Genomic DNA, 12,593 nt, shown 5'->3' with positions numbered 1-12,593 from the left:
TCACCGTCCTCACTGCCATCCTCTGAGCCTGGAGGTCGCACACACGGAGTAAGCTAGGTGTCAGGTCACCGTCTCGTGGATGGGCTGGTGCACTTAGTACCTCCCTGCTCGTGTGCAGCTGGTCCTTCCACCAGCCCGGTTGAAGCACGGCGGTTTTGCTGCTGATTCTGGAGCCTGGGGTCCATCCTCATGAGCCGCTTCCCCGCTTCTGTGCCTTGCAGGGCTACCACGATCCCAGTCGAACCAAAGTGGTCCATTTCACCATGAACCCAGCCAGCCTGGCCAAGCAACAGCGCCTAGAGGAGGTGGCGAGTCTGCGGGAGGAATGTGAGCACCTGCGAGCGATGGTTAGAACATTGGAAGGCAGTGACAGTGGCGGCGGCGGCGGCGGCAGCGGCACGCTCTCAGGGAAACTGGAGGGGGTTGTAAATCTCCAGCCCCCCCATGAAATTGCTGGTAGGTACCTGATTCTGTAATCCAGCCTTTCTCAACTTTTTGACCCTGGAGGAACCCTTGAAATATTTTTCAGGCTGCCTAGGTGCTCATAGGCTGGTATCTCCAGCTGCTTCTCAGGACAGAGGGGCCACCAGCCCAATCCTGCACTAGGAGTGAGTGGGTGGATCAGTCGCATCCTAATTCTTAATCTCACTACGCAAGATGGGCGGTGAAGAAATATGATAAACAAACAAACAAATAAATTCATTGCTGAACACCCCTTAAAATCATTCTCAGTGTGACCGAAGCGCCTTCTACCATGTCTTGGTGTGTTGGTGACCGATAGGTCTTATTTATGCATTCATTTACTGGGAGCTAATGATGGCTTGAACTGGGTTTAGCCTTCATGAGACCTTCATTTGGTGCTGTTCTTGCTATCTTTAGCCAAAATACTCAGCCAAATGGAAGGAAGGAAGGAAGGAAGGAAGGAAGGAAGGAAGGAAACGGAGGGAAGGAAGGAAACGGAGGGAAGGAGGAGAAGGAGGAGAAGGAAGACAGGAAGGAAGGAAGGGGTGCAGAGGAAGCAGTTATCTGCCTATCAGGACTTTTGTACTTCTGTATCTGCAGTGAGAAGAAAAATTGGGAATGGCAACTATAATGGGAAATATGTACAGGATGCCCAAACAATTAACACATTTTTAATTTAGCAGCCATTAAGGAACGAGAGCCTGATGTCAATGAGTTGTGAGACCTATAAATGCATGATGTGCAGTTTTTCCAACTTGGTGTTTCCAGTTGGATGGACCTCACCTTCCAAAATTCTTCAGCCAGCATGGTTATTGCTGAGAATTCTGGGAGTTGAAATCCATACGAAGAGAGTTTGCCCAGGTTGGAAGATGCTGCTCTACAGGCTTAAGAATGAAGATAATTCCCCATGTTAAGGGAACTGATTCCCACCTCCGCCAGTCATTCCAAGAATACCACTAACGTCTTGGAGAGAAATGTAAGTTGGTCCTGGGAACGTGTTCCTTCTGATTCCAGCTTTCTAACTCTTCATTATGGATGTCACCTCCTCTTTTAATCCTGCCTCCTCTACATTTCCAACCCAAGGAAGACTTTTTGAAGTTCTTCCTAGTATGAGCTGGGCTGAAAACAGTGGTGCCCTGGAGAATCTAATTCCACTATATTCCCACCCTACCAGGTCTTTGTTTGCAGAGAAATGGGGTTGTCTGGGTGAAGGATTCCACTTCCTTTTTGTGTTGCATTTCTGCAGTGCGATCTGGGCGGTCTGTGGCCTCCTGGCCTTGCATCAAGGCTTCCTTGAGGCCTCTGCCCAGCATCTGTAAACAGCCTCCTGGTCTCCTCATTGTCCTGCCATGACCCCAAGAGCTTTTAGCTACTGGATGGTATAAAATGGAGTTCGATCTCTAAAACACATACCGGCAACTGAGTGGCAAGCAGTGTGTGTATGAGGCAAGTCAAGGGGTAGTTAGCAGTGAAATGGTATTAGGAATGTTACTGGTTGTTTGAATTGATGTGTAAGTTGCTTTTCAGATTCCTTAGTGGAGGCTAAGTTCTCAGCTCAGCTGCAGAGGCTGCAGGCATAGGTGTCCAGCTTTATTATGCCCAAGATGTTTGTTGTGATCCACAGCAGTTTAAATTTAAGGTTCAGTGGGCTATAATTACAGCGACAAAAAATAATCAAAAAGACATTAAGAACAGTGAGGCTGATGGGTTTGCGTAATAATTTCTCGGCCACTATTAAACCTTTTCAGTGATTACTTCTTCACCTCCCAGAGCTCTGAACCCACAGGAGACTGCTGTCTTGGGGTCTCCTTGTGAGGAGCAACTGTATGGAACACTTGTGGGAGATCTCAAGTCCTCTCCTTGTCCGGAGAGGAATTACAAAGAGCCGGTCTACTTGCCAGCTCTTCATTCTGCCGTGGTCATCAGCTCTGCTTTTAAGGGGTTCTGACTTGTGGGTTAGGTAATAAAGATGCTTTAATGTGGGTGCCAGGGCTCATTAAACGTGACTCCATTAAACATCAAGGAGATCCTGGGCTCTAAATATCTTTCGGAGCAGCGACTGGAGGCCCTGTTGCAGTTTTGGCCACACGCCACAGAGCTTCTTGATGCTTCTTCTCAATTGCTTGGTAATTGTCTCCACTAAAATGGAAGACATGGTTCTTGAGAAGTGTTTTAGATGCCAGCCTCCCCATTCTTCTGGTCAACTTTGGTATGAAAATGGCAATTTGGGGGAGGGGGCTTGTTAATGGTGTGGACCTTCAGCAGCTCCATTCTCCAGGTGGGCCAATACATTCAGGGCTTTGATCCAGTTATTATCTCTTACCAGGCTGGGGCAATGTTTTTCAAGCTCGGCAAATTTAAGATGTGTGGACTTCAACTCCCAGAATTCCCCAGCCAGCGTGCTTTTTGCTACAATCTATGAGCCTGGTATGAACTTTCTTAAGGGAGCTGTAGCTCCAATGTTTTTGATCAATTGTTCTTATTTCTCCTCCCCCCTCCTCAAAAGAGAAACCTTATATCAAAGCATATTGGCAATATAGGCCAATTTATGGAATAGAGTTGGATTCTCTCCCTCCCTAACAGTTTTTTATTACATTCTCCATTGTAGACAATTTTGATATGACTATGTAATTACCAGGAGTTGTATCATAAGTGTTTGGGTTTTGCCTTTTAATTTTATAATGGAGCCTTTTGTTCTCCAGTCTAGCATTCCGTTCGGGGAACTGAGATTATTATTAAAGGTAGTAATATTGCGGGGGGAAGTTCAGACGGGTAATAAAATATCCTGAAAAAAAGGAATGGATCCTACTCGCAGTCAGAATCCCTGGATGCTAATCCATATGAGTGCAGAAGTCTTTTCTGTGGTCCCCTTTAGGAGACCCATTTCTTGTAGATCTGTTCTTCCATTTCTAAAAGGAGAAGCATTTTATTTGTTTCCTAAGAAAGTTATATTAACCCTAGGAAGAGTAGACTGTGCTGAAAGATCTGTTGGTTTTAAAGATAATGGGATGGCTTCGCTCAGCCGCTGAAGGAGAATTTAGTCTGCCTGCTGACTGGAGAACCAGTAAGTAGCATAAGCAATTGTCATCCAGAGAATGGGTTCTGCTTGGCGTCCATCAGCGACTGCCCGGTGGTAAGCACTTATCTTTCCATCAAGAGCAAAAGACCAATCAATTCTTGTTTTCCCATGTGTAGAATTAGCAAATGGGCCATAAGAAAAGTTTTGAGGAAGGTAGCCTACCAATAATAAAAAAGGTAGTTGTTACTACTTCAGATCTTTCTCTTTTTTCCCAACGTAGCCATATACGGGGTGGTCGGAAGGAATGGCACAGTGCATTATGAGACTGTGGGCGGTATTTCTTCTAAACCATATGTCGCCATCCCTCTGGGCATAAAAAGAAGAAAGGGATCTTGAAATTCAATCTGGACCTTGTGGTTGTCCTGGACAGGCTAACAGAGAAAAGGAAGAGGAGATAATGAGAAGAAGTTCAGAACTTAAAGGAGTGCTAAAGGTAGAGTGAAGAGAGCTAGGAGGATGTAAACATTGAGACAGTTGCAAAGAATGATCAGATGGATTCCTAAAATTCAGGGTTTGGAGGAAAAAAGATCCAGCAGTTACAGACTAGGAGCTGATCAAGTAATAATATGTCTACATCAACCCTTTGAGAATATTCAAAGCAATTCATGGATCTTTCCTCTGTCATCAGAGGAAAATCACCCACAAATAAGAGGCTGTAAGAAAGAGAAGAATGGCTTCTCTAAACCCAGTTTGGGCAAGATGGGGTGTCTTTCCCCATGGCACATAAAGGCAGAGGACTGGAAAGACGCTTTGTTTGTTTTGCTTTAATCATCGGGCTACCTGTTACACCCAGTGTTGGAGAGCTATACTTAATTGCAACAAATTAGGTTCACACAGGGTTTTCGGATGCTTGTTTATTAACCAACAGACTAGCTAGCACAGTTGGAATAATCCACCGTTGAGTTGCAACCCAACAGGCAAGTGTGATTTATGGAAAACTGAGTAGAAATTTGTCATCTGTTTCTCTTGTGCACGGAGGGAAAGGGGAGGAGATGCGTAATCCTGAAGTTCATCCATGGCAGAGTGTCATCAAAGGGAACCACCCTCTTCTACTGCATCTGAACTGGGTCGGTGGACTCAAGGCAGAAGAAAGGCTTAAATCCAAATTTGCAGCTTAGTGTCATGACCATTTAAGGGGGGAGAAGGTTCCTGCTGTGGATTTGTGGCTTGTCCAGATGTTCTATAGGAGGAAGGCATTAGAGAGGCATGAAAGATTAGTTTAAGATTTAGAAAGGCAAGGTGTATATTTCCATTGAGTCATAAGGGGGAGAAAGAGAGCCAGCTTGGCAGATGCAAGCAGGAGCAAGGCCACAAAACATTTCTGAGCATTTCCTTAGTTCCTCCAGGACTAAGGGGGAACTTTCACTCCTTGCTCCCAAATGTGACAGTAGCTGAAAGAATGTTTGTGTTTGGGGAGCACGGTGGGTTAGAAAAGGCAAGGGGAAAAGAGAGAAATGTTCTTTATAGCTGTCAGGCCAATCCTCCGGGGCTGCTGAAGATTGTTTCTTAGCCAGAGGCAGTTTTACCTTCAGGAGGAGAAAGAATAACGAGCAGTTAAGGGACCTTACAGCCCCTTTTGTTTGCGTCCAAAGAATTGACATCAATGGAGTCCCTTCTTCTGCACTTCCCTGTTGCTGGGGACTCGGTGCCTTCACGGACTCTTAACTAAGAGTGACTTTCGGACAGAAACAGGCTGACACTATCCCTCTGTGTACATTTTGTTCTTTATAAACTCAAATACCTCTGGTCCATGAGCCTGTTATGATACAAGGAGACATAGGCTTTCTCAACATTTAGGACGCACACACCCTTTTGTAAATGTTCCTCAGCCTTCCAGACGCAGTTAGGAATCTCAGTGCCTTGAATGGTTCAGACTTACTACGTCGACCTGCTCTAGGATTCTTGATGAGCATTCCAGCCAGAAATTGTAAGTAGATCCACCTACTTCCTTTCACTTCCAAGGAAGTGGTTGTGGGTCCAGTCTCGACAATAATGCTCAGAGTAGACCCACAGGACTCAGTGGGCCTTTTAAGGATGCTGATTTCAGGCACAGAGGTATAAGTATCCTAAGGATGGTCATATGAAAGTGTTTTGTACCAAGCTGTAGATCCAGTTGGAGTCTAATGTAAGATGTTTGCAATTGAGTTGGGACTCCATTGATATCAGTTCGTCTTACAGTGGACTCCACTGGATCTACAGTTTGTGCAAACTAAGCCATTGCAAACATCTTACAGTAGGGTCCGCTGGGCTTCTCCATTGTAAGGCTTTGTGCAAACTAAGCCATCTGTAAACCAATTCAGTAAACCATGGATAAATAAACGATAGCTAAAGACACAATGCAAACCAGGTCAAAGGAAACAGGCATTGATTTCAGCCTGGATGTTACGCATCCTTGAGTTGACTTGCTTGAGTCTAGAATTGGCCTGTATTCAGGTTTTGGCTTGGAATTATGGTTTGTAGAGTTGTGCTGTCCATTGTTAGAGCCCCTGCTGTTGGCATCCAGGCCTCCATGGGTCACAGGGACAAACAGCAAGTTTCCCAACTGTCCTTCATGTGGGATTGTATTAGGAGCCCCCATTGAAAGTGTTTTGCATCACAGACCCCTCTTGATGAAGCATAATGTGCCATAAAGCTGGTACAAAATAGAAAGTGCTCTTTCCTTCATCAGAGGGAACGATAAGAAAGATTTGTGTTAATGACTCAAATTCAAGCCAACACAGTTGTTCTTCTTCTATTTATTTACTTACTTACTTACTTACTTACTTACTTACTTACTTACTTACTTACTTACTCAAATGTATATACTACCCAACTCCCAAGATTCTGGAGATATTGTGACATTTGGAAAAAACAGCCTGCCAGCATCAGGTGGAGAGTCAATCTTTAGATCTTTGTTCAGGATGTCTTCAATGCATCGTTTCTCCTAGATATCAAAACTTTGTGTCTGAGGGAACATGGTGGAAATCTCTTTAGGAGGAACATGGAGCTGGGGATGAGGGATGTCAAGTCATAGTGGGGAATTTGATTAAGTCATAGATGAGGGGGAAGATAAGCAAATATGTAGTTTAAGAAGGGAAGTATATAGTTCATGGACCATTGAAATGTGTGCATAAGATCTGGGATGGTAAAGTTGCTGACCAACAGAACACCTTACTGTTTCTCTCCAGATTCCTCAAGTTCCTGTTAAATTTATTTAGAAGGAGCTGAAATTTGTCTGCGTTTGCAGCCTGCAGTAGTGCCCTAAGGCTGCAATTCTCAAGTAACTTATTTTGGGGGCAAATCTTGTTTGCATTAAACAGACAAGTTGATATTCAGTAGCAAGAAGATTGTAAGTTACTAGTGCAGTTCTGCCAACCTAGTGCCCTCCCAATGGGTTGGATTTTAATGTTTTTCCTGCCCAGGATGTCTAGGGGATATAATCCCACACATCTGAAAGGCCCTGGGTTGGGAAGGCAGGTTCAGGATCTAAATTGCAATCTTGAGCTTGCCCATCTTCATGGCATTGCACCTGCTGGTCAATGATTCTATTTAATGGCATTCTCAACATTGTCGAGGCCCGTTTTTGAGCTTCGGTTTTATGATGCGTGCTGTTAGGGATCAGTTTGAGTTTTTCAGGTTCAGAAGCTTGAGAGTTTGACCAGGCTGAGTCTCAGCCAGCAATACAGAAATAGCTAAAAGGAACACACCTGAGGAGACACAGGTACAGGCAGGGTCTCCTCATCTACAACTGGAGCTTGGCAAGGCCCTGAGCCCAGAACATGTTGCAAATTCAGAAGAGAAGACTGAAGAAAGAAGTGTGATTCAATTGATTGGTCAAGTTTGTAGTTGGGCCACAAAAGAGATGGCTTTTGTGATTGGCTCTGTGTGACCAACAGCATTCGAACTTCCCATTTCTGACTCTGTCTGCATGCTTTTGTTGAATTACCTGGAACGTTGGACTGGAAATGGACTGTTCCTGGACCTATTTGAATGTGAGATTTCTCCCTCCAGGTCCTTTTGCTGAGGTAAGCTCCCGTGCCTGCTTTCTGCGCAGAAAGCTTTGACCTAACCCTGGTGTTACGTAGGCAGAAGATTTAGGACTGCAGTGAATACCTTGAGTTTGTCACCCAAAGCTGGCTGTGTGTACTGGCAGCATAAAATACTCATTACCCCAAGAGTTGAGAAATCAGACGTCTGGTTCGTTGAATTCAACGTAGTTCGTGTCCAAATTAGCCTTAGAACTGCAGATTTGTATACCTTACTCTTTAGTTATTATGTATTTAATAAATTTCTAGGCCATAGCTTGCTTGCAATAAATGGATTGAGATATGGAAGGACAACCCACTGGTTGCTATGATCTTAGAACAGAAAAAGAAACTAATTTCTGGAGGATGGTGGGTCTATTTATTCTAACCTCTTTCTTCCAGCAGTAATGAGATGGCTCTGGAACCCCAAAGCCTTTCCCTTTTTTATTTCCCTAGGGTTAGGGTTAGGGTTAGGGTGTGGTATCTACTTCAAGAGGGTGGAAGTAGACCATTTTATAAGTCCTGGGTTTCTTTGCCTACTGGTGCGCTCAAAACAATATTTAATTGACGATAAAAGTAATGACACAGTTTTGTTTTTTGTTTTTAATCCGTTCAGTCATGTCCAATTCTCGGAAACTGCCTGGACAAGTCCCTGCAGTTTTCTTGCCTTCTCCTTCCCAGGGCTGAGTGAGAGGGACTGACCCAAGGTCACCCAGATGGCTTCGTGCCTAAGGCAAGACTAGAACTTATGGTTTCCCTGGTCCTGGTCCTGGTCCTGGTCCTGGTCCTGGTCCTGGTCCTGGTCCTGGTCCTGGTCCTGGTCCAGCACCATCACTACTAGATCAGACTGACTCTGACATTGTCTTTGAATCATACTTGATACCTGATGACCTACATGGACCAGTCCCTGCAGTTTTCTTGACAATATTTCAGAAGTGGTTGGCCCTTGTCTTCTTCTTCCTAAGTCTGAGAGAGAAAGGGACTGGGCCAAGGTCACCCAGCTGGCTTCATGCCTAAGGCAAGACTAGAACTCACAGTCTCCCGGTTTCTAGCCTGGTTCCTTAACCACGACACCAAACTAGCTCTTAGAGAGTTAAGAAACCAATACCAGCCTTTTCTTGGTATAACTAACCTGAAGCTCATCCATTGCTAGATTCTCTTGGACCCCTAGAGTCTATAAGGAATATTTCACTGAAACATCTTGTATGTTTTGTTTTGTTTTAATCCGTTCAATCGTGTCCGATTCTTGGAGACTCCTGGACAAATCCCTGCAGTTTTCTTGGCAAGATTTCAGAAGGGGTTTGCCATTGCCTCCTTCAGTAAAAGCAACCAAAACAGACCAAAATGAAATGCTTTTGAAAGAAACATGTCCCAGACCCCTTTTTACTCTACATGTAAAACTCCAGAGTTTTCAAAAAGAGTTCCTGAGATGCGCTGCTTCGGTGGGAAAGACCATGCCTCAGCCAACTTGGAGCAAAGGGTTTTCACTGGGTAGCACCAACAGCATTTTAGATTAATCAATAGCCACTGGGTTGGAGAGCCTGCCTCCAATTTCTGATTATGGGTGGCCATTGTGTGTCCTGGGGTATGACCGGGTGCCAGCGAGGTGAGTGGCGGATTGGTCACAGTCCTTCAGGCATGCTGGGGAACAAGAGTGTTGGTGGTAAAACAGAAAATAAGAAAAGCTGGTATCTGTTGATCTCTTGTGAGTGGCAGGCCAGCAGCTGGACAGCACAAAGGAAACAAAATTGAGAAAACCATGCAGGATGACTGTGAGTCACCACTTGCTGTTTGGCATGGCTGCCGTTGCAGGAGACCAGGATTAAAAGATGAGCTTGTGGAGGCATCTGGAAATGGAAATGAGGTGGGCTGGGGTGGGGTGGGTAGCACTGATTTTTTAAAATTTCCAAACATGATGAGAAGGGCATATTCTCATCTAGGGTTGCTCAGAAGCTGCGAGGAACGCTTTCTCAGCTTCCACGATTTGCATGTTGGGGAAAAAAAGAGTTGAGACCTTTCCTTTCAGCCGGGCCTTTTCAATTTGCGACGATCTGCTGTGATTTTTAACCAGATGGTAATGCCTTACGTTTCATGCCTTATCGTATTTTGATTTTCATAAGGTGCCTTGATTGTTTATCCAGAGAGGAAGGCAGGAGGATCATCTCTGGGCTGCAAAGTTCTAGGGCCGGGAGGAAGGAACTTACTTTGAGACGCAGGGGTGCTGTGACAGGCTCCTCTGTCTGTTTGCAAGGGAAGGGGGCCCCTCAGACCTCCAAAATTGCTGTAGATAGATAGTAATTCTGCAGCAAGGTGGGGGGAAACCCACTCAAGGGCAACCCTCGGTTTTCCACCTGTTCTGAGCTGCTTGGCTAGGAAGAGCTGGCTTTGAAGGCAGTTTGCCTCTTTTGTTCACCAAGAATGCAGTCCAATTGCTGCAAAGCTAACTGTGCCTTCCTCCTGTCCAGGAGAGAGGTGCCATCCCTGCTGGCAGAAGGGAGGACTGCATTCAAAGAGCTGAAGTTGACAAGCAGCTCCGTAGGAGCGCATTACGTGGATCTGATATGCAGAGTTGTCACTTAAATCTGAATGTGGTGACAGCAGGACCAGCAATTCCCACTCTAATCAAGTAAACAGAGTAACACATCTTCCTAGCAGTGGGATACTGGAGACTAATTTCCATATTAAACGAGGAGAGCTACATAAATCCTACAATTAGATTGATATTTTAATCAGAGAAAGTCAAGAGATGCACTGTCGTATGGCCCCCGGGGGAATGAGTGACTTGCCCCCATAAGCACAGCGTTCCAGGCTTGGTTTTGGGGACTTGGTGTAGACAACATCTACGCAGGAACGCAGTTGACAGGCAGGTGCTTTGAGGGGTGACTTCAACTGGGTTTGAAGGCAGCTAGAGATTTCATTATTTATTTGGGTACGTTAGAGATGCTGAGTGAGGAGTGGACAGTCAGAGGAGCTTGGCCAGAGAACGTAGGCTGTAGACCGGTCCTCATCCAGCAAGGCACCTGCTCTGCACTATCATGAGCAGTATGGATAGGAAGAAAACACTGGTTTTATAGGCTCTCAGGTCTTTATAGACTCAGCGTATCATTGGCTTGTAGAGTCGACCATAAAACTGCACCTGCTTCAAATTGCAATGAATGGCCTGTTCTTCACTATGAGCTCCAGCTTTGGGGTGAATTCCACAGAGTTTGCCTCTTGTTGAGCTCCTTAGAGTATTTCTGAAGTCTGGACAGCCTAGAGAGAAAACTGATTTAAAGACGTTCCTTTGCTCTTTCCTATTTTTAGCGATGCTACGTTGACCACCGGGTTAAAGCCACAGAATTAACGAACCCATCAATAAAAGCATACTTAGCTTCTGCCGCAGATCTGAGCAGCTGCTTTCCCTGTTCTGGGACTGAGGATGTTCAGACCACGGTTTAATGAGTCCATCGATGTATGAGCTGATCCACACAGAGTTTTATTTTGTGGCTGAAGGAAATGAAAAGGAACTGAAGGTCTAAATCAAAACTATTTGGAAAGAAATTAGAGCCTTTTTGTTTTGTTTCATGTGAGGCAGGGAAAAAACAAACTCAGAGCAACATAGATTGAAATAATGCTTTCTTAGAGTCCTTTTTTTAAAAAAATTGCCTAAGCAAGTGATCAAACTTTGACTTTTCCTGTTGACAGAAGACTTCAGTAGAGGCCAATGTTGATGCAAAAGGACCTATTAATATGCACAGGATGTTAATGAGACAATATAGGAATTCACCTGTAGGCTGCAAATGTTTAAATCCCACCCTTGGAGATGCAAATTCTTCCAAAGTAAAATACTGTCTACACCAGTGTTTCTCAACCTTGGCAACTCTTAAGTTGTGTGGACTTCAACTCCCAGAATGGCTGGCTGGGGAATTCTGGGAGTTGAAGTCCACACATCTTAAGAGTTGCCAAGGTTGAGAAACACTGGTCTACATGTAAATCAGAATCTTGCAGATGGCCCGTTGGAGTGGAGATGACCCACCTGCAGCAGGCTGTGTGATAGTCTTTGCATGCCAACTTCTCTTTTCCGAATCCTTCAATGAGGCATTGACGTTGGAGAGAAGGAGAGGATGATCAAGGTATCTCCCCTGCCAGGAAAGAGAGGAAGGTGGTGGAGAAGGGTGGAGAGGAGGAAGTAACTAAATAGAAGGTAAGTTACGATGACAGGTTCAGTTGAGGACAGAGAGAAGAATGGTCATCTTTTTGAAGGGCTCTACATGGTGAAGGGTGATGACTTGGGAACCCATTGACTGTGGAGAGCAAAGGAGAAAGAAGAATGGCTGATGTTGAATGTCAAGAGAGAAGAAAAGGAACTGAGGAATAACAGGCCTGGAGGAAAAGAAAAATAATTTGGTCTTTGGTCACCATTATGAGAGGTCCACGTGGAAGACCCAAATGGATAGGGACAGTAGAGAGCACAGGGAGAACCATCGTCAACATAAGCCAGAAATGAGGGAAACTATATATAGTTTCCAGCCTACCCAGCCAATGATGAGGAATGCCAGGAATTGTCACTTGGCACTATTTCAAGGGACCTGGCTTCTTCTAGGTAAAGCCCTGGAAGGCAGTTAAGTCACTAAGAAGACTTAATTCTTAAAAGAAGAATTGAGGACCCTTCTTTTAGTGCATTGTGCAAATCAGTGGTTTCCACTCAGCTCCCCCAAGAGACTGGAGACCCCTCTAAAAGGGTCAGATGGCACCTCTAAGGAAGCGTTTGGACACGAATGCAACTGCTGGGATGCACAGCAAGCAACTTTTCAGCTCCACACAGGATTTCTTTCCTTTGTAAAACAGTTCTTCAATCCACTTTAATGCTGAGGAAGCCAAGGGAAGAATTCCAACATAATGAGGTTCTTTTCTCAATTACCCAAGATCTTTGCTCGATTGGCTTCCCAGGAGTTTAAAGCCTGGATGAATTCAATGCATCAGCAGTGGTGATCGCCACAGTTGGAGCCCTGCCCATGGAGATTCCACTTTGATGGTTATAGGTCTGAAGGTAAAGGTTGTCCTAGTAA

The 12,593-nt window shown here is 44.9% G+C and overlaps 1 protein-coding gene across 1 annotated transcript in view; it reads left to right on the top strand.

The window, feature by feature from the left end:
- MAD1L1 (mitotic arrest deficient 1 like 1) overlaps positions 1-12,593 on the top strand; it is a 352,928-nt gene that overhangs the window by 214,653 nt on the left and 125,682 nt on the right. Inside the window, exon 16 of the mRNA XM_063315196.1 lies at positions 222-456. Coding sequence (XP_063171266.1) covers positions 222-456 — 235 coding nt within the window. The remainder of the gene's footprint in view (positions 1-221; positions 457-12,593) is intronic.

The sequence above is a fragment of the Candoia aspera genome, chromosome 14, assembly GCF_035149785.1.
Source record: "Candoia aspera isolate rCanAsp1 chromosome 14, rCanAsp1.hap2, whole genome shotgun sequence".
Classification (NCBI taxonomy): domain Eukaryota; kingdom Metazoa; phylum Chordata; class Lepidosauria; order Squamata; family Boidae; genus Candoia; species Candoia aspera.
This window is presented reverse-complemented; position numbering and strand designations above follow the sequence as displayed.